This window comes from Pteropus medius, unplaced genomic scaffold, assembly GCF_902729225.1.
Source record: "Pteropus medius unplaced genomic scaffold, Ma_sr-lr_union100, whole genome shotgun sequence".
Taxonomy (NCBI): domain Eukaryota; kingdom Metazoa; phylum Chordata; class Mammalia; order Chiroptera; family Pteropodidae; genus Pteropus; species Pteropus medius.
This window is the reverse complement of record NW_024349800.1, coordinates 29,150,413-29,173,255: the sequence shown is the minus strand read 5'-3', so window position 1 is coordinate 29,173,255 and position 22,843 is coordinate 29,150,413. Positions and strand designations below refer to the sequence as shown.

General features: G+C 36.6%; 1 protein-coding gene across 8 annotated transcripts in view; it reads right to left on the bottom strand.

Moving 5' to 3' along the window:
* Positions 1-324: 324 nt before the first annotated feature.
* Positions 325-22,843, bottom strand: part of EFEMP1 (EGF-like fibulin extracellular matrix protein 1) — a 55,579-nt gene continuing 33,060 nt past the window's right edge. For all 8 annotated transcript variants that reach the window (XM_039887135.1, XM_039887143.1, XM_039887136.1 and 5 more), the window contains 7 exons: positions 17,045-17,167; positions 13,356-13,475; positions 12,253-12,372; positions 10,870-10,989; positions 6,556-6,679; positions 6,279-6,474; positions 325-960 (listed from right to left, as the gene is read on the bottom strand). In XM_039887135.1, the coding sequence (XP_039743069.1) occupies positions 799-960; positions 6,279-6,474; positions 6,556-6,679; positions 10,870-10,989; positions 12,253-12,372; positions 13,356-13,475; positions 17,045-17,167 (965 nt within the window). In that variant the 3' untranslated portion in view covers positions 325-798. The remainder of the gene's footprint in view (positions 961-6,278; positions 6,475-6,555; positions 6,680-10,869; positions 10,990-12,252; positions 12,373-13,355; positions 13,476-17,044; positions 17,168-22,843) is intronic.

Sequence of the window (22,843 nt, the reverse complement as noted above, 5' to 3'; positions counted from 1 at the left end):
AGCCATCCAGTTTATAGTATTTTGTTCTAGCAGCTCGAACTAAGTTACTGGTTTTGCTTCTTCAGGTCAACTCCAATGTGGTTTGGGAACAATTCATTTTCTTATCTTCTCCCCATAGATTTTCTCAATATAATAATTTTCTAGGGGATGCTTTATTCATTTTGGGAATTTTGCTTATTGTATTTTTATATTCATAATCAAAAGTTTCTGACAAAATTTTAAATATCCTACAGAACCAGAATTTAACACAATAATGATTTATTACTATGTAATAAACAACCATGTTAAGACTGACCATGAAAATAAAAACCAACACAAATATGGTAGGTAGATCTTCATTTTCTAAAGAAATATATCTTTATTGACTTTTCTCATTTTCTTACAAAGCAATTAAAAAACTCATTCTTGAACTTGCTATTCAATGTTTGATGGCTGTCTCCTTATAAGACTGTCAGTGGAGCTATAGTAAGTTTCCTTAAGCACCACAGAAGATAATCATCGCTTGGTCCCACTTTTACAGAAAATAATCCAAGTTTCACCAGATAGAGTATGATTAGCTCTCTTGAAGAAGACCAGTTTAGTGGATTAATGTCTAATTTACATATAGTATATAAGACAAACTTTGAATCTTTACAGATTAAATGCCCACTTTATACCATGGTGTAATTGTTTGAATTATTGGTGAGTGTACAGTATATAGATGTAGATGTTCTACATATATCTATAAATAAAATAGTGCTTTAAGGTAACGATATTCTTTGGCTGATTTAAATGGCTGCAGTGGACTCTTTTAAATGACTAAAATGAAAATGGCCCCACTATTATTGTCAATCTTAACACTGAGCTTGTGCGGAAGGTTCCTATACTGTTGACTGTCAGCATCTCCAAGTCCACGATATATTCTCTTGGTCCTGATAGAGACTTCACCAGCACAAGCATTGCACTTACAGGACTTGTTTGCTAAAATAAAAGACACAAGAGAAAGGGAGAGAATAATTTTTCTTGGATTGGAGTTTCTATTTTTTGTGAGTATGTCTCTTACTAGAATGAGGGGAAGAATTTTGAGGGTGGGATAAAAGTCACTACTTAGTCCCTTCTTGGTTCCAATCCTTCTATGGTCTTATCCCTTGTCGATACATAATCATTAGTTCCAGGTTACAGGGGTCTGCTTTTTAATATGTTTTCTATTTGCCCTTCTCTGTTGATGTTCTCTTCACCTTTATTGAGTTTTTCCAGCCTTTACAGAGACTGGAGTTTAGGTGAGAATCTGATAATTTTTGACCTGGTAACATCATCTTTGCCATCTTTCATTTTTCAACATTATGGATCTGTTTATTGTGTTCTAGTAGTTGAAGACACATGTATGTAAATAGTTAATTTCAATAGGATGTGGCAAATGCTGATATATGGACATATGAAAGGTATACGTGAGGATATATAAAGGTATATATATATATATATATATATATATATATATATATATACATACACACACACACACACACATACATACATACATACATACAAAGATACATGGAAAGATAGGAGGGACTCTCAAGAATTGCGGGAAGGCTTTTGAATGCCTGATAAGAGTCACTCAGGGTACATGGAAATTTTGTAAAGAAGTATGTTCAGAAAAACTGGATGCAATTTCATTTCGATGAAGATAGCAATGTGTTCTGAAGAGCAGAGGTAGATGAGGTTGGAGGGGCAGGTAAATAGATGTGTGATAATCATCTGAATGACAAGAGGAGGGTAGGGATAGAGCCAGTGAATTAAGATTTAGCAGTCACTTCAATGGCAGGACATTAAACTAAGGGAGAGAATGTACATGTGATAAAAGTGGGTCTGGCAGAGAACAACATTTAAGGAGTGGACAGGGGAGAAGCATTGAAGGAAGTGAGAAGCAATAGATGATTAAGTGGAAAAGAAATGAGTGGCCAGCAGTGCCCAATAAAGCAGGAGAGACTGAGGGAGACTGGAACTGAAAAACATCCCCTGGATTTAGCAGCATGAATGTTGTTGTTGGCCTTTTTCCAGAGTGATTTCAATAAGGTAGTGGGAACAGACAATAAAGATGTGAGGATACAAAGTGAGAAAGGAGAGACTGTGATTATAAAGTATGCTTTAAGAACCCTGGCCAGGAAGGGAGAGGAGAGAGGGGCCAGCATCTAGAGGAAGAAGCAAGTTAAATACGAAGGATGTAGATTGGAGTTTGACAGAACAAGGTTTTAGAGGAGATGGAATGAGGAATACAGGTGGTAGGTTGGCCTTGACTGACAGAAGTGAAACCTTGTCTTTGGAAAACTGGAGGGAGAATGTAAAAAGGGAGGTGCATGGACTTAAGTTTGTAGGGGATGGAATGCAAAGTTCAAGTAATTCATGCTTCAGTGGTTTCAGAAAAGTAGAAAGTGAGGCCATTTACTGAAAATGATAGGTGCAAGGACTTAATGAGTGTGGGGACATTTGAGATCAGGGGCTGAAGAGAAGAAATAAAAGATTGTTGAGCATACTAGGGACTCATCTGAAGTTGGAAACATAGTATTATTAATCTGTGCTGACCTGATGGGTATGAAAATAGATATGGATTATGAGATTGATCCAGGGGTGATGGATGGGAAGTTGGGTAGTTGAGGTGTTGGTGACAGAGTAGTTCAAGGGTCCCCCAAGAAGTTGATAGACTGGAAGAAAGGTGGGGGTGAGAGGCCATGGGACTAGCATCATTTTGAGGGTGAAGAGCAGATAGAGTGGGAGTGAGGGCATGAGAGAGAGGAAGATTGAGTGGATCATTGGAGACTAAGAGTCTTATATGGAACTGTTCAGAATGATAACAAAGTCAAGTGTGTGGCAACTGGGTTGGTGGCAGAGTGGCATGAAGCTGAATGTCATGCGAGACGAGATGGCCAGGGAATTGTAGGCTAAGATACTGGACAATTATGATAGTGCCCATATCAGATTACAGAACGGAAGATTCTTCATAATCTAGCTCCTCCTTATCCCAGGTCCTTTTCTCTTCTGAATGATTTCACCCACTCCTTACACACACTCCCTGAATTATCTCATCCATGGCCATGGCTTCAGTTATCACATATTTGCCAGTGACTTAAAAGTGTGTACTTTGAATTCCAAGCCCACATATCCAACACTCTGTTCATCTTTACTTGGATATCTCATGGGGACCAGGACTCACTATGTCCAAACTGAAGTCCTCACCTTCCACCTACACTGGCTCCTTCTTCCCTACCTTAGTAAATGGCATCACCATTGACTGTTGCTCAAGACAGAAACTTGGAGGTTATCCTTGATGCTTCCTTCTCCTCCACCTCCCCATAGCAAATGGGTTAACAAATTATATAGTTCTTCCTATTATTTCATAAATCTGTTCACTTCTTTGGACTCACTGGTGCCACCCTACCCACCCCCTTGGCCCCCCCATCTCTTGAACTATTTACTGGTCTCTCCATTTCCATTCTTGATCCACTCCAGTTCAGATTCTACAGTGTAGCAGTGCATCTTTTTAACATGAAAATCTGATAGCGACTCTTCTACTTGAAACCCTTAACATGGTCTCTAAGGCATTGTGTGATCTAGGCCTTGCTCATCTCTCCAGGCTCCTTTCAAGCCATTCCACCTATTGCACTTATTCCTTCCATTTGCTACTCTCCAATTTCTAGTTTTCAGCTTAAATCAACTTCTTCCAAGAGGCTCACAGACCACTCCTATCTGGCTTAGGGGTCGACTTGTTATGCCCTCATGAACAACTTGCGATGCTCAGTTACAATATTCAGCACATTTGTGAGTGCTTGTTCAATGTCTTGACTATAAGCTCTACCGGGGCAGGAATCAGCTTAGTTTTGTCTCTAGGACCTAATATGGTGCTTGTCCCTTGTAGGTAACAGTAATACTGAAGGTACAGATTGAATTAAATTTATTTAAAAAGTACCTGTTATGTGCCAGGTACCATTCTATGTGCTGTGCATAGAAGAGCAGATAGACAGCTAAAGTCTCTGCTCTCATTACACTCACACTCTAGTGGGTGACATAGACAAATGAAGACCATGCAAGGTGTCGGTAAGGGCTATGAAGAAAAAATAAGGCTCAGTAAGAGAGGACAGATATTGGGTGGGATGGGAGGAGGATGGTATTCTACCTTCAATTTCATGTAGTACTTCTTTACAATATGTCCCCTTTTCTAGGGAAGAAAGTTTTCTCAGTATTCTCCCCAAGGGAATATAAATAAAATCCTATATCCCAAAGATCCTTTCAAGGATCAAGTCCAGTCTCATGACTATTAAGAAACATTCTTTGGCTATTCTGGCCCATGTTAATTTTTGATGTCTTGGACCATGGCTTAAAACACAAACTTTCCCCATTCTGTTTTTGATAGATGTTAACTTTTGCCACATAGTAATGTTTAAAGCTCTTTGAAATAAGGAACTGTGTATTACATGTATCTAGCATGGAGCTGAGCATACAGCAGATAATAATAATTAAGGCCTGCTAATTGATCCTTATGCATTAAATGCCCTATACACAAGTGGAATTTCACTGGAGAAATTTTGTAAGATTTGATCCAAATACTTTTTGAATTATGTGATAAGAGATAATCTTGAAATGTTTTTATGATTTTAAATAGTTTTCATTTCAAATAATTTAATATTATTTAACTCTAGGATTATCAAAATGAGCAACGTTTTAGATCATTCATGAGAAAAAGGATTTTACTTGAGCAAAACACCGTATTTTTGAAAACATCAAGTTGATAAATGCACTGATAGGAATCATAAAACTTTAAAATGCCATGTTTATGGCAAGGAAAAAACATGCTGGGACTTTGCTTAACTGTTTGTTGATTCTGCTAGGAAATTTTATTTTCTTAAATTATGGCTAAGAGTTCGAAATGGAAAATTATTTTTAAAGAAGATTTTTAGATAAACCTATTTTATTGCCATGAGTTACAAGTAATGTTATTTGTTTGGGCTAGCATTATTAAACTGATATTATCTGAACTATGTGAAATTCATTTAGAGTAAACTTCTTACAAATATCTAGTATATGTCAAATTTAAAGCATCAAATGTTATAGAAGTTTATTTTTAGCTGTTAGAAAACAGAATAGTAATAGATTGTAGTTTGGGTTCGTTTTTTCTCTTCAGAAGTTGGTCATGAGAAATTAATCATTTCTAATTTACTGGCAAAGAAACAGAATCACATAATTCTGGAGCTGGAAGGGAACTTAATATATCAAAGAACAGCATAAACGTGTAAACATTAAAAATCTGTAAACTTTACCACAAGGATGAATTTCCCAAATTACTTTTCATATTCTCAAAATGAAATATTGACTTTAAAATCTGATTAAAAATGAAGAGTGCCCAAAGGAGTTTTGAAAAAATTGTAACTGGATGAATAACATCCTTAGCGTGAAACAGTTACTGTAACCCTGCAAACTGCTTGGTGGGATGCCATCATTTTCACATGAAGTGGTGAGCCATATTTAAAATATGTCAGAAGTTTAACCTAAAATGAACTTGCCGAGATTTTGCAGGGGGGACTGGAAGGTTGAGGCACTTGAGTCAGGGAGATCTGCTCGGAATCTCTTAGAGGGATTGGGGAGGTGCTAAGAACCAGTTTAAAGGAAGAGAGGCAGGGGCATGGGGGAACAAAATTAACCCAGGGGACACTATGAAGAAAGAAATGGCAGAATTCAGAGAAGGATTTCATACAGGCAGTGGAAGAAAGGGAAACACAAAGGTGACCTCACATTGTGTGTCTGGGGGTTGACAAGTGTGTAACAACTATTAATACATATGGTTCAGGGAATTAGTTTTGGTGCAAATGTAAACAATCTTGTGAATGTAACAATAAGGAATTCATGGTTTTTGAAAAGCTCTCCAGAAATTAATTTTTCTATGTACAGTTAAATAATCATCACTAATCTGTGATATCTATTTGGGGCGTGTGTGTATGTGTGTACATGTGAGTATGTAGACTTGTGTTTTGATGGCCAAATACAACTCTATTAGAGTCTGCAAATGGTCTGAGTGACTTTAGAGAAGCTACTTAATCTCTCTGAGTCTCACCTTTCTCTTCTGTAAAAAATGGAGATAAATATTAATATCTGACAGTGTTCCTAGAGGATTAAATGAGATCATGCATATATGCAATGCCTGCACATAAACATTCTTTAAATGTTAGCTTTCTTTCCACGTGAATATTATCAAACAACAACAAACTTGAACCTTTCTCAACAGCTAAGGCTGCCCTCAGGATACTTACTCTTAGGTAGAACTCTCCATTTTCATTTCCAGATTTAATCTGAAAAGTATTAATAGTGTTGGCATAAATAGTTGTGGCCTGTATCTGGAAGATGTCTGATGGCACAGACCTGTCAGATCGGATGCTCATGTATTTGTAGACTATGGACTGGGGAAGTTCTCGGCACACTGCATTTGAGACTGGGCAAACACATCGACTGCAAAGGCAAACAAAAATATTCAACAGTTTGGCTTGGTAAGACTAGAAGATCGTCACTTTCAAAAGTGATTTTTCTTACTTCTCTGATGTTAGAACATAAGGATCTTGACAAGGATTTCGTGGGTAACAACGGAAGCCACCATGATAATTCCAACACATTTCATCTTCCCGACATTCATTTGTGGTCTCACACTCATTTATATCTGTAGAGACACAGGGTGAAAGAGTTTACTGATCTAAGTAAATTGCATAAGTGGAAGATTCAGGTTTGCAAAGAACGAGGTATTTGGGAATCTGGACTGTGTTTATTTGGCTTTTGGACCCGAGACTGGGTGGGACCTAAGTTCACTGCATTTAATTTAGGATAGATGTAGCTGATCCATTCAAGACAGATTGATATGTGTCATTTCATGATATTTTATCAAGCACCTATTATTCATTTGTTGAATGCAAAGCCAAATGCTAGCCACTGACTCTACTTACATAAAAGTGAAAGACACCACTTCTTGCCCTCAGGGAGATTACAATTTAGTTAGGAATATAGATATGGCAACAATTATAAAATATAATGGAAGTATAAGAGATTAATAAGTGCACTGGGAGATTAGAAGCAGAATTGATTAATTCTGCTGCCCGGGGAATTAGGGAAGGCAAAGGAAGGAGGAAGGATCTAAACTTGGCCTTGACGTGTGGTAGTTAGATGTGGTAGTTAGATGGTAGTTAGATGGTTGGCATGAGGAGGACCTTCCAGGCTGAGAAAGCAGCACGCAATAACTAAGGAGAGAGCAGTGTATCATCTGGCTCAGGATCTTCAGGGAAATGTAAAGGCTAGAGATATGGTTTCCATAAGCAATAGCTTGCTGGTAGATAGTGATGCTCTAGGTGTGGATTATACTGTCCAAAGGAAGCACAGCACAAGAATGAAGCTATGAAGTGTTCCACCTTGTAGAGCATAGCTATTCAAAGACAATGTGGAATAAGAGGATTTAAGGAAGGGAGTTATCAGCTGTGAGAGGCAACCCAGGGAAAAGGCAGTGCAAGGAAGTCAGGAAGGAGAAAGTCCTGGGAAGGAGGGTTGTGAATAAGTGAATAAGGTTGGGCAAAGACTGATTTTAGATTTAGGAATTAGGAGCTCCCAGACAACATCTGAGAGAATAGTTTCACTTGAGAGCCATTACACTAATGACGACGACAACAACAACAACGATAACAACAATGACATTATATTAATAGCCACATCCCTATCTATGTCTATTTCCTTTCGCACTTGAATAATGATTTGGATTTATTCAATATAAGCCTTTTCTGAATCATTCTTTCTCCACAATTGGATATTTTCATTCGTTGATGTACTCATTCCATAAATAATTTACTGAATCCTTGCTGCAAGTCAGGCATGGGCTAATTGCTGGGATATGCTCTCTTTCTCCTCTCTGAATTCTCATACCTCGAATTCTTCTTTTTGGACCTTTATTGCTTTCTACTTTGCATTATTGAAATATACATGTTTGCCTCACCCTTCTGTTACCTTGTAAACTCCATAACGGCAAGAACTATCTCATACATCTTTATATCCCTTCATTACCTAGCATTAATGCGCTGAGGGCACCTGACTTTTTAAGAAATATTAAATTGAACTAAGTTGCTCTTCACACAAAACACATGGAGATAGTGAGAAAGATATTATCTCTATTTGACATGGAGGAAAAAAAATAAGGGTTAAGTAGCTGACCTGGAGTCCATATAGTTAGTGACAGGGAACTTTCCATTGCAAGGTATTGCATCCTCTAAATTAGAATAATTCCATGCTTGTCTTTTGGAGAGAAAAATAATAACAACAACAACCACAACAACAACTTTCTTTTAGTTTTCAAACTGGCTAAAGTTATCTGGAAACTGAAAGAAGACTGGAAAAGCTTTGAGGTTTCCAAGAGTCAAGTGCAGGAGGTGTCTTTTTTTTGGACTGGCTATGGCTAAAGAAAGAACTTAAATTTCTCAGAAGAAATCACAATTGACTTATCTTTTCAATATTTTTCACCTTTTTTGAAAAATAAAGATGCTGTTTAGTTATAGAGAAAACTAAGACTCATTTATTATAGAGTCCAGCAGCAAAAGGAAATTGTATATAATAATTTCATTTAATACATACAGTAATTTAATTTAGAGCCTACCATAATCAAAACTTTAATCATTCAGGAAGTTTTTCTGGAAGTTATTAATAGTATTACAATATTTGGTGAGTGTGTTTATGTGTATGTGTATTCTCTCTTTGTCTGTTTTCATGTCTCTCCCTTTCCTGCTGTCCCCCACCCAGTTTTTATTTTTGTAAGGCTATGGAAATGAGAAAAGTTATCTCATCCCCCAAATAAGCTTTTAGAAGAATATAAGAATCCATACTCTTTCAGTTTTACTTTAGTCCGTGGACGAGGTTGGAAAGGGATGGTTTCAGTGGTAGAAACCAATTGCTTTGTACCTTAAAAGAAAGTAAGTCTCTTTCACACAAAAGAAAAATGTTTTGGCTTGACCAAATATTCTGAAGTTGTATATCTTCAAGATACAACATTCATGAATCCCCTACTTGGAATTCTAAAGCATTTTCACCTTTAATTATAACAGATAAAATGTTTCTAGATATACAGACTAGGTAGATAAGATTCCACTGCACATTAATTTTGCTGAATATCAAATCCATTTATTATGAGAAACACATAGACATGTACTTGAAGGACTCCAGGGAAATTGTAAGATATGCCACTGGCTAACATTTTCCTGCATGTAATATTCATGTTAAGTCTCAATTAGGGTTCAGAAAATAAACCATTGGAATGCAATATTTTTCCACAATTAACATTACAGAGTCTCTAGTAACCTGCAAAGGGGTGTAAAGATGTTCATTGTGCAATGAATGACATTCTGATTGTGCTCATATTTGGTGGTTGGAGTCAAGCTGAATAATCATATGCATACTAATAAATCCCAGGCCATGGATATTCCTCTGAGTTAACATTTTTCTGTAAAATCATGATATAGGCTGAGAATCTCATGTTTCTTTTCCTTTCTTAACGAGATTTTACTGCCTCGTGTGCCCTCTCTCAATTCTGATTAGAAAGGACTCTCTAGAGAAGATTTACTACTAGTCATTTACATTGTTAAGTAAATTTCATAAAGCATCTTGAACTATACAGGCTGTATACTTTGCAAATATTTTTTACACATATCATTCCATTTTCCTCCCTCAACTCCCTTTTCCAAATGAGAAAGCTGAGAAGTTTGATAATTTGTTCAAGACTGTACAGATAGAATGCAGTACAGCTAGGACTCAAACAGATTTTCTGGCTTCAAGTTCAGTTATTTTTTTCATTTTCTCATTGCTTTATGTAAATGCAAGTGTTTGTACTAGCTTTTCCAGGATTATCTATGTTTTTAATTTTATCTGAGCAGTCTCTTCCCTGTTTAAGAAATTTCAATGCAGCATGGATGGTAGGGAGAAGAGAGTGCATATTTTCAGATCTTCCAGAGAGTCTCTGAAATCATATTAAGCAGAGAGCTGCTTCTTCCACCTGTGTGTACATGTGGAGATCACCTGAATGTTTATTTTAAAACTGGACCCAAGGACATTAGCTATTTTTGAATCAATAGTTGTTTTCCAAAGAATTCAAGCACATTTTAATACACATGAGGCTGATTTTCTCGGCATCTAAACTACTACCCAATTTATCATCTTGTGTGTTTTAGAGAAGTAGTCCTCAACCTTTTTGGCACCAGGGACTGGTGCTCCTATGAGAATCTAATGCCTGATGTTATGAGGTGGAACTGAGGTGGTGATGCACCTGGGGAATGACTGCAAACATAGATGAAGCTTCGCTCGCTGGCCTGCCACTCACCTCTTGCTGTGTGGCCTGGTTCCTAATAGGCCACCAACTGGTGCCAGTCTGTAGCCCGGGGACTGGGGAACTCTGTGTTAGAGAACTGAGTCTAATTTAAAGTATGCCTAACCCACATATTAACCTTATGCTCTAGACTCAAACTCATGGCCAAAAATTTTAATAATTGAATCTTTTCTGGTGGATGATTAGAAGATGTATATCATGGAGATTATGTAGGCTATATAGAAAGGATATCAATATTTTATTAAAATTATTTATATTTTAAAAAAGAAAAACAATTACTTTCAGTTTCAAGGAAAACAGGTACTAATATTGAATACTCTCTTTTTTGTGAATACCTTCTTTATGAGATGTGCATATCTCATAATGAGCAGGGGGAAAAAAAGAGTTCAGATTGTATATTCAAGTTGGAAAACATAAAAGTCTGTGGTAGAGAATCCTATAACTTCCTCTGTGCTCTTCTTGGTAAAAACTAAACATAGCAGATACGAAAACAATAAACTTACCCTGACATGTTCTTCCTCTCACCACTTGGTATCCCTGGGGGCACATACATGAGAATTTCCCAGGTTCATTGACACACTGATATTGACACAGGTAGCTTGAGGTTCTGCATTCATCAATGTCTGTTGAATCAGAGAAGAACAAGGTCACGGAGTTGAAAAACTACGTTGGTAATTTTTTTGATGAGATAATAGAGTAAAAACCCTGCAAACTCTATAATGGAAATAAAATATAAGAAGCTTAAGGGCAAATTCTAACAATATCAGCTCATTCTCCCTAGAACTTCATAGCACAAAGACTTTGTCTTACCATCAGTTTTACTCAAATCATTGTTGATAGTTTGGCAAATCCTGGACCAAACCATATGAGCTGAGGAGAGTGAATGAATTGGTTTATCATCGATGCTTTTCCGTTTGGGCTCTGCAGACCCACCCATGATGCAGATTTGCATTTGCTTTCTCAGAAATTGGGTGGCTTTGCTGCCAAGCTCATCTGAGCTTTGAACTTCAAGTCCTATCACTGTGCTAGCTTCTAGAGGTGACATCCTGGCAAGATCTGGCCTTCAGGGGGCAGAATGCTTTGCATTTCTCAACAGTGATGTCCTTATAATTTGCTTAGAAGAGTAGAGAGAGGCAACTGTCCAGAGCCGGAGCCTTTTGTTTTTGAGCATAGTAGTATGATGTGAGGCCTCTCTGGGTAAAGTATGACCTTTGTAGCCCCAAGTAAAGCTGGTAGGGTCCATGAAGAAGTCAGGAACATCAAGTATCAGTGGCACCCCTCCAGGATGTCTTATGCCTTTTAATTATACAGTGGAACATGCATGTGCGATGAACTCTAAAGGTCATTTCTTCAGTTCAATGGCCCTCTTTTCCCACATGTGGAAAGTGAAACTCAAGCAACTTAAGAAATGTGTCCAAGTCACACAATGGCAAGAATACAACTAGGGGCTAGGTCTCTTGGTTTATATCCTAATGTTTCTGACATGCAATCAGCATTTTTTGAACTTAAATGTGCACACCAGTCACCTGGATTTAGATGAAGAATCTGACTCAGTAAGCCTGGTCTAGGGCCTGAGATTCTGCATTTCTCATAAGCTCCCAGGAGGTGCCAATGTTGCTATCTATTGGATCACACTTTGAGAAACAAAACACTAGAGCACCCTTTCTAATTATTAGACTCACTCTGCATCTTAATATTTCAGTGATTTTTTCTTCTCCTTTCTCTTGATAACATACAAAAAAGTCAATATTACAACTGAATTAACTAAATTTGAGAATAGAATTTCTATGGATAAAATTTGTTTTCATAAACAGGTACATAATCAGAAAAATGAACAGCAATCAAAGGGTTTGGAGTCTTATTAAAATTATTTGGAAAATATTTACCTTCACAGTTGAGTCTGTCACTACTTAGCTCATATCCTTGATTACACTGACAGATGAATGAACCAAGAATGTTGTAGCATTGCTGAGCACATTGATTGCTGGCATCACATTCATTTATATCTGAAAAGAAAGGTTATATACACTTATATATCTATGTCTTTAAACATATCTTTGCTCTTTTGTACCTATGTCATCTGATGATAAGTGAGTAATTCCCTAGCTGGATTCTTTGCCCTGCAGAAGCTCACTGGAGAACATCCATTCAGGTTTCATATTTGTTGGAACAGCTTCAAATATCTGTCACATACTTCTTTTAGAAGTACCAGAATATTTTTTTTTCTGGGAATGACAGATATTTTGGGGTATGATGAATCTTCTCAAAAGAATTTAATGATTCTAATAAGTATACATTCCAGTATCTATTTTCTTTTATTGTTGTTCAGATGCAAAATACCAGGTCTATAAATAATTGATATAAGACACTCATACTGATACAGTCTCTCAGCATGTGTAGGGAAGATTTATCTGTGCTATTTATTACTTTTTAAATGGGTCCTGTTAAATTCCATTACAATTATAACATAAGCATTTGAGACCCATACAGAGTTTTGCAATGCTCTAGGCACTGAAAAAATATTGTAAAAAGCCATTTTCCTGCACTAGATTCTTTCCATGTCATGCCAATCTTAAAACTGTATGCCGTGACATTGCATTTTGAAAGGGGAGAAGAAGCATGTAAAAATCAAATGCGCTTTCAGTGGAAAGTTTATGTAGTTGAACTTGCAATAACCTCTTTGGCACCTTCAGCATTTATATCACCCACTGTTGACTAATTGGTGTGTGCATATCAATGGATCTGTATTTTTTCATTTTTTGATACACCCACAGAAAAAAAGTAAAACCAAGGTTAACAAAGTTTTCCATTCACATCTTGATGTGTCATAAGGAACATATTGGTTATTGTATTTTTAGCTTTATACAGGGAAGTTAATGGAAACCAGTTCACTCAAGAGCACAGAAAACTGGAGTACTGCAATGTGGCATGGGGTTTGCTTTTTTAGAAGACAGTAATCAGTCAGGATGGCAGTTCCCAAAAGGCTTACCTACGCAGGTATAGTTGTTTGCCGCCAACTGAAACCCAGGACTGCACTGGCAATAAAATGATCCTGGTGTGTTCACACATCTTTGGTGGCAATAGGGAGGCATGGCACATTCATCTATATCTAGGTTATCAGGCATACACACACAAAGAGAACTGCATTATTGATTATCCATAGCTGTTTGCTCTCAAGTTCTCAGCAGAACATTATCTAGAGAAGACCTTTATTTTAAAAGTAATTCTTTTCCTTTTCCTTTTCTTTTTTTTTTAATTAGGGTACACGTGTTTTAAATATACTTTTCTCTACATTCTGCAGTTAAGTGAGATGTTAAGAAGAAAGACTTCATAAACCTGGCTAGGTGGGTTGAGATTTAAAAGAGAGAAAAGTAATTAAGACTGTTTCACATATATATAAGAATGTCAGTTTGAGGCTCTAAAAGCTTATACATAATGACAGAAGTAAAAAAAGAACTATCAAAGAATTGAGTGATATAGCCTAAAACAAAGAGAAAGAAGGTATAGGCTGCTGCTTAGTTGGTGAATTTGGCAAAGTCACTTAAACATTCAGTAACCTGGTTTTTTCTTTTGTAAAATATGGATAGTAATGCTTGTTATATGTACCTTATGAAGTTTCTGTGAAACTCAAATGAAAGAACACTGTGTAAGGAATAGGATGCTAAACAAAAGTGCCCTTCTGACACATTGATGAAGCATTCCAGCCCCTATCTTTCTCATATAAATACTTCCACCTATAAAACTCTCAATTGAGAACTTGCAGAGTAGGATTAACATCTTAGAAGCATAATAAAATTTCATTAATTTATGACTCTACACTTTGTGACAATTCCAACATGGCATGTGTAATTTAAAATAACAATTATGCATGTATAATGTAAGACTATGTAGTGACACTATCTTACCGTAAAAAATGAAAACTAAACTTTATGCTGAGCTCTTCTGATATTTAAATAACTAAAAGTGTAGGAGGCAGTGTGACCAAGTGGCCTCAGGGTAATCTGAGTTTAAATCTTCTGGCAGTTATAGGTTAGTGTTAACCTCTTGGAGCTTCCATTTCTTCCTCTGTAAGTAATAGTATGACAATGTGGTAGAATTGTTGAAAGGATTATATGAGATAATGTAGGCAAATTTCCTCACACAAAACAGGAAAAAAACAAATGGGAGCTACTATTAATAAGTTGCAAAATCTATTTGATATAACTTGAATATTGAAACAAATGATAACGATATTCACATGACTTCCCCCCTCATTTATTTAGGTATCTGCTCAAATGTCACCTCAGGAAGGCCATCTCTGACTGTCCATATAAAATAGCTTCTCCTGCATGATCTATCCTTTTGCCCTGTTTTGTATTTCTTTGTAGCCATTAACACTTCTTGACATTGTGTTATGAGTTTATTTGCCTCTTGTTTGTCTCCTTCACTATAATGCATGGCAAATAAAACAGAGCCTGGCATAGCAGGTGCTCAATAAATATTAGTTGAATGACTAGAAACATTGTACTAAGAACAATTTTAGCATAGTTCCTCCTAATACCTAGTATTATAGCCAAGTGCAGTCTCGATAGCTAACTTATATAAATAGTACTTTCTAATAGCTCCACGAGGGCTATGATTCTATAAAATCTGTTTGTTCACTATGATGGTCCAACACCATGATGGAACAGTACCTGGCACACAGTCAGCCCTCAATAAATATTTGATGAATAAATGATGTGTGACTTTGCAACCAGTAAACATTCATCTAACCATTGCTATTTGCTAGCATTGTGTTTAGCACTGCAGGTTTATAATGATGGTAAATATACATACATTCTACCCTTATCTAGTGTGGAAGATGGGCATGAAAACAGATTACTGCATGAAATGATAAGATCATAGAAGAAGGGTATATAAGGTCTAGAGGGAGCATTGTGCTACTCCGAGTGTGGCCTGTTGACCATGGCTGGTCCATGGACTATTTGGACCACTCTGCCACAAATAAGTACGGAAAATAATAGTACTTATTTAGGAATAGCAATTTGGTGCTACCACAACATTTTTATTATCAAAATTTGAGATGTACTGGCAGAGAGGAGAGGTGACTAATTATATTGGGGTAGACCATGGACAGCTTCCCAGAGGGAATGACCCTGAGCTGTGATTTGAAAGGTGAATAGGAGCTTGCCAGGAGTGCCTGTTCCTGTGCTCAAAGAGCTTATGTAGAAGCACCAAAGTATGATACTATATGATGTATGTGGGATAAAGCTGGAGTATAAATATATATTTTTTGGTGATAGAGGGGTATTCAGAGCTGGGCAAGGATCAGATTAGCGAAGACCTTACATACTATGGTGAGAAATGTAGAGTTCGTTCTATGGGTGAGGGGAATACCACATGATTAGATCCGAGTGTAAGAACATCTCCTACCATATCGTAAAGGCTACAACCATATCTTTCATTCTCTTTGATTCTCCCCAGAGTAGTTTGGATTAGTTCTTTTTCTGTACTTCTATGCTCTCAATTGTTTATTTTCCTAATACAGTGGGTAAAGCTTTGGTGTCAGTGGAGTTTTCCACACAATCTTCTAAATTACGGCTTCAGTCCCTGCAAACTGGGCCTTCCTTGGAGGCTGGGCACTAACCTAAGCCTCGAGGCATAGCCCTGTGGCAGGCAGAGCTCTGCAGAGCTCAGTGTTGATATCCTGACATCAACAGCTCACATTCTCAAGTGAAAATGGTGCTGGTTGTCTGTCCCCATATCCTGATCTGTTCCTAAGAAGAAATAAGGACTCTTCATTGATCTATGGTAAGAGGTGGTATGTAAATCAATCGACAGAGGGAATCGGTTAGAGTTTCATGCCCAGTGCTAGGCTTCACAACTGAGCTCGGAACACTTTAGTTTACCTCTTATTTGTCAGTCGGCCTCTCCATACGTGTCATTTAAAAAACATGCCTAGAGTATCCATATGGTGGGTACTCTTCAGGGACTAAGTAGACAGCAGTGACACAAACCAGACCTGGCCCTGGCCTTCAGGGAGCTCGAGTAGAGCTCTCAAGTTGAGGCACATGTTGCACTTGGCTTTGCATTCCTAGCACTGCACCTACTTGCAGCATAAAGAATGTTTAGTATGTTAACTCATTATACAATGATAGCACACAACTATTCAGCCCAGGACCAAGCATTCTTCTTAGCAGTTCCATACATGAGCTCCTGAGGTAGGTACTAGTATTATCTCCATAGTACACAGGAAAAAAGTAAGACAGAGAATCTCAGTAACTCATCCAGGTCTCAAAGTGAGTTAGGGGTGGAACTGAGATTTGAACTTCACCATTTGCCCTATAAACTGTGCTATGCTAAAATGAGAGAATGAAGTCTGTATCATCAGTGTTTAAGTGCTATGATCCCCAAATAGCTAACTGAAAATTATTTTCTCAGTTGCTTCTGTGGTCCCATTCGTACCCCAAATTTCTGCTTTTATTTAGTTTAACATGTAACCAAACTTTGCTATCCAGAATATGCTGAACTTTTATTAGTTCTTTCTCGTAAATGTGAAAAATGAATTGGCAGTCAATGAAAAGATAAGCAGTTGTTAGTTATCATTCTCAAAATAAATATGCTTTGTTTTGAATGCCTGAAGTTTAAACAATTAAGATGCTCAAGACGGGTCTTTGCTTACTGCACTGTGGCACTTACCTACACACTGCTCTCCTCGCTTCTGATACCCGGGAAGGCACTGACAGGCAAAGGAGCCTCGTAAATTGATGCATACTTGGTCGGCTCTGCAGTTGTGCGTCCCTGCAGCACACTCATCTATGTCTGTTAAAGACATGCAACATAAAAAGGGTTTAAGTTGTTTGTGAAGATGTTGATATTTCCTCCGTATTGTCATAATAGTTTTCTTAAGGAAACCGAGTTTTTACTTCATTCTTAAAATGTCGTTTTGCAATATTGTTTCATTGGAAATGTTTAAAATGATAAATTATTTTGAGTATTCAGAAAATAATTTCATAGATGCCAGTGTGTACCACTCAGATTTAACTAATGCTAACATTGTGCCCTGCTTGCCTCCGGTAACTTTATTTCGTTAAGAAATGAAACATTTCAGAAATAGCTAAAGCCTTACTCCATCTTCAACCCTTTACCCTGCCACGTACCACTATCCTGGTCAATGTGCATCCTTCCCTGAGATGTTTTTATACTTTTAGTATACAAATATGTACCCATTAGAATATATGGTATTATTTTGTATGTTTTAAAATGTAAATAAATTGTATGATAGTTTTTTCTCCACTCAATATATTACATTTGAGATAATTTCTATTGACAATTTCTAAAACTCTGCACAATAATGAGGTATAAATCAATAATATTATGCATTCCCTGTTGTTGTTGTTGTGTGTGTGCGTGTTCAAACTTTAGGGTAACATGACTTTATAAACTTTTTATTGCAAATTTAAAAATGTGAAGGATTTCATTTGGTCATATTCCTCTAGGAGAGATAGCTGGTGTAGTGTGAAATATATATTTTCCCAAAGCATTTCAATTCCAGAAATAATATACAAAAGATGCTTTAAAGAATTGGTAGATTATAATTCTAGAAAAGTAAAAAATGCTCAGTCATAATATAATGAACCTGTTATAATAAATTTCTTTGGGATCAAAATGTGATGTGAATCTGTGAGTATACATTTATATTACACATTAATTTATAAGTGAAATTTAATTTTGCCTTATCTACATCACCTTGGCATTCATTCATATCTCTCACATTATGAAGTTACACAGCACAAATGAAAGGCTTATGGAATTTTGGCATTCTTCACCTAATAATAAAATCTCTAAGTGTCATTAAAAAATACAGCCTTGTAATTCCCTGATGGCATATTTAGCATAAAAACTGTGACAAGTTTAGGAGGTCTTAGAAAATCACTATGGTAGACCCAGGGTGGTGCTTTGGAAGAAATGGGCCAGGAATCAATAATAAAAAAATGAGCCATCAGTTAGTTAGAATTTATTCCTCAATTCCTGCCCTTCCCTTTAAAAAGCTCAGAGAGTTGCCATTCATCTTTCATACATTTCTAAGGAGAATTACTGCACTTACACTACCCATTGTAATAATGTAGGAAGTTCAGATTATAAGAGGGTTGTTCTCAGATATGGGCTTTGAGTAGCTGGGTGTGGAAATGAGAAGAGAGATTCTTTCCAAAAGAAAGAAGGAGGGGAAATGAAAAATACTCGAGGGATGTATAGCTGTTTATTGGATAATAACCTATTAAAGTACCTACTTACATAATTCTTTGAACCCAGTTTTTGCGTTTTGGTAAATTTATTTTTGTTATTTTTTTATTTTTGTTTTAAAATTTATTATTATTTTTTATTTTCAAATCAGTGATTACAACTCTGTCCTTTTTAGATACTATGCAAAGGTTCAGCAATCTTGCTTTGAAATTATGTACTTTTTTGTGTCTTTTATTATTTTCTCATATGCACTTGATGAAAACATTTCTACTGATGTTTCTTCAGAGCTTTATGACTTGCTAATGCAGAAATGACAGCAGAATTCCTATTGTTTTATGTCAAGAACATCTGCCAACATTTGCAGTGATAACAGCCCTGAGAAATACTGCAATGTGAGATTCAGATGTGGCAAGTTTCCTCAGTACATGCTGGCTGAAGATCAAGGACTCTGATTGGCTGCTGCATTTTCTAAAGGAGGCCTTACCAGTGACTGAGGTTTCTTTCAGAGACATCTCTCTGCAAACTGCCTCCACCCCATCACATTCCTGATGTCCTACAATTTCCTCCCTATTTCCTTGTCGTTCAGTTCTCAGTCTCTTTGATAAATAGGCTAACATTTCCAGTGAAATTAATATATTATTAAAGAGGTTTCAATAATAAAAACTGTGTTCCCTGGACCTTCTCCTTCTTAAGAAAGGGTCCATTTACCTTCTGAGAAGGATTGTTTAATAAAAAGATTAGGTAAGTTAAAATAATAAAAACAAACAAACAAGTAAAATACCATTGTCTCCACTACCACTACATTCTTTTCCTTTCTCTATTAAAAAATAAAACTTCAATAGGACTCACTGCACCTAGGATTGACTATTGATACCTTAAATACATTTTCTATTTACCTGGACTCACTTTTATTTTTGATTTTTTCAGAGGGGAAAACTTCTGAAATTCAATAATACTCAATTGCATGAAACTCCCTTCGAGAAATTATTCCAAAGGAATTGAGTGCATGCTTCATTGTACACCTTGAGCTGGATCTGCTAGTACATGAACTGACTACATTTTCATTTATGCTTCTCTGACTCGGGTTTAGAATATTTATCCTTTGCTTTGCTCTTAGCAGGTTATCTAATGTTGAAGGATGTAATATATATATATATATATATATATATATATATATATATATATATATATGTATATACACACACTGGATTTCTTTGAACTATCTTCAATTATACTGTCAATTTATTAGTTTAAATAACACAATTTTATTATTTTGAAAATTGTACTTTGAGATCCTGTTATCGCTTATTCATGAAGCATAGAAGTCATACGAAAGTCATATAAGAATATACAAAGTCATATAAGAATTGTTATATCTTGTTAAATTCTTTTATGCTTCTCTTTTCTACTTGTATGCATTTCTTTTGCCTTAAATATCAGAAAGTTCATTGTGATAAGTAAATCACTAAAATATACATCTGTGTCAGAAACTCAAAGCAGAATATCCATCCCTGTGCAGATGTACCAGAAGACCTAACTCTCCCAGCTGTGTTTATGAAAGCCCTCTGTGGTGAGAATATTTGTAGTGGAAAAAGCAATGCTTTATTCATAAGGGAAACTATTCTAGTCAGCCATGATTTTCCTGATAATCTAAGAAAAAGTCCTCTGGGAAGAAGAGTTTTTGTTTTATTTTTTAAACAATAATTAACCCGTGACATTTAAGTTCACTAGGTGCTTAGGCCATCAGTTAACACAGAGGTCCCTATCCCCTAGACCTGAATTGGTACTCATCTGTGGCCTGTTAGGAACTGGGCTACACAGCAGGAGGTGAGCGGCAGGCTCCAGCAAAGCTTCATCTGCCCCAACACTAGCATCACTGCCTCAGCTCTACCTCAGATCATCAGACATTAGATTCTCAGAGGAGCACCCGTCCCTGGTGTCAAAAAGGTTGAGGACCGCTGAGTTAACACATTCCCTGCGTCCTGGACCCATGTTCTTTGAGGATGGGTCTATGTCTTACTTTTTTTTTCTTTATTCCTAGCGCCTAGTAAAATGCATGAAACGTGGTAGGTTTTCAATAAATATTTGCTCAATAAATGGATGAATGAATCATAGTTGCCAAGAACTGATGTCTAGAGTTTAAGGAAAGTAGAATCAATGTTTTATCTCATGGAACTAAATATTTACAAGGCAAGTTAACAGGCAAGATGTGAGAAAAACTGTAAAATCAGCAATATGTAGGCAAATGGAAATGGATATAAAACAAGGGTGTTGAGAAGTGCAGAAGCTATGATGAATGAGGCAACATCAGAGGTTGGTGGCTATGGAAGATTTGCCGGAGGAGGTGATTTTGAGTGGCATTTTGAAGAAGGTGAGGTATGTGGACTGACAAATAGGAGGCTATTTCTAGGCAGAAGGCAGGTTGGATGCATTAGAAAACACTGACAAGAGTGGTTTGCATGAGAATGGCAGATGGTTGGAGTCAGCATGGCTGGAGGGACTGTGTGGGAAGAGCCTGGTGCAGTGCCTGGTTAAAGGCACTCATAAAATGGTAGTTCATATCTTGAGCAAAATTCAGGACCTTAAAGGTGGAATTAGAGTTTGGACTGAACACCACAGGGAGCAGCTCTGAACTACGTAGACATAGCCTAATGTGAACATTCCCAAAGAACAAAATAATAGTGTGCTTCCTAAAATATCTCAACATGTAAATCAAATCACATTCCATGATTCTAATGCATTAAGAATAGCTAATGGCAATATTTGGTGATTCCCTCATTTTTCAAAAATGTGCCCATGTTCTCCCTTCTAGTGATTTATACTATTGCAGGTTCCTTTCTTGCTGACTTTGGCACCATCATTGCTTTAATTAGTTCAGTCTGATCTTTGCTCAGCTCATACTCCTGCCTCTTTACCACGCTGACCCCCAAGTCTATGGAACTGCATATTTAGTTTTCTCTCAAAGTTAATGAAGGCAACTGTGTCCACATCTTTGTGGTGTCCATTAAGTCCCTACTTAGGCCCTTATTCTCTTATGTTTTTGGCTCCTTCCCTTCAGAATGACTCATATTTCCCAAACCCCTGACTCATGCTGCTTTCTCTCTCTTATGCAACATTTTAATCTTAGCAATGTTCTTTCCATAATTTGATAACTTACCACGACATGGAGTCACTTCAGTGTGTTTTCATAGGCAACAATTTTCTGTATCTTAAATGCTGTAGATTACCACTTAGACTTTTCTAATTTGTGCTCCTTTAGGTTTAAGGAACAACTTAGAATACTTTGGAATAAACCACCATTGACCAGTAATGAGAATGCACTTAAACAGGAGGAAGGGGATTGAAGTTATTTTGATTCTGTCACTGCCTATATGATCTAGGGCCATGGTATCAATTTTTTTTCTCTCTGCTTCTCCATTGGTAAAATGGACTGTCTATCCCTAATGGTAGTGCACAGATTAAAAAAAAATGTTCAGAATCTTTAAAATATACCTTTTTATTTCTAGGCTGTAAACTCTTATAGTAAAATAACAATATCTTTACTAGTTCTATGTGGGATACTGCATGCTTTGTAAATATTTGATGGTGCTGTCCCCTGAACTCCTATGGTTAAAGAAAAGGTAATGGTTGAATTCAAAATCTGGTATTTCTTGATCTGTGTGGACTTAAAACTTTGTTATATTTTCTCCAACTATGCTAATTTAATCTCATAAGTGGAGTAAAGGAGAGGAAAAAAACAGTCAAGCACTCACACTTGCTAAAAGGAGGAGTTACTTTACTCCTGGCCTCTTTCTTTCCTCTGCTTTCTATTTTCTTTGCTTTTTTGTTCCCCTTTGCATCCTTAATGATTTAGATAGATATTCATCTGATCAGAGTGATTGGTCTTGATCTTTTCTAGTGACACAACAATAAATTAGTTTTTAGCAAAATACTCTTTCTACTTACTCTATGAAAATAAAAGAGATTCATTGGGTAAAGATCTTATAATTATTTGGAGTATACCTCCTAGTTTTCAGTATATTCCTAGAAGGTAGAAACTATCTCAACAAGATTTGAGAGCATTGCTGTTTTACTGCTGCTTCATCAATTAAAGGCTATAGATAATGATAACCTGAGTAGTAAAGACATTGTATTACATTGATTGAAGTCTGATTAAGAAGGTGTATAATAATTTGTATGACTTTCTATACAAATCTGTTAAAATTCTATTATTAATTGGTGTGAAAATAGGTAAAAGCTGAGCAATATCTAAAC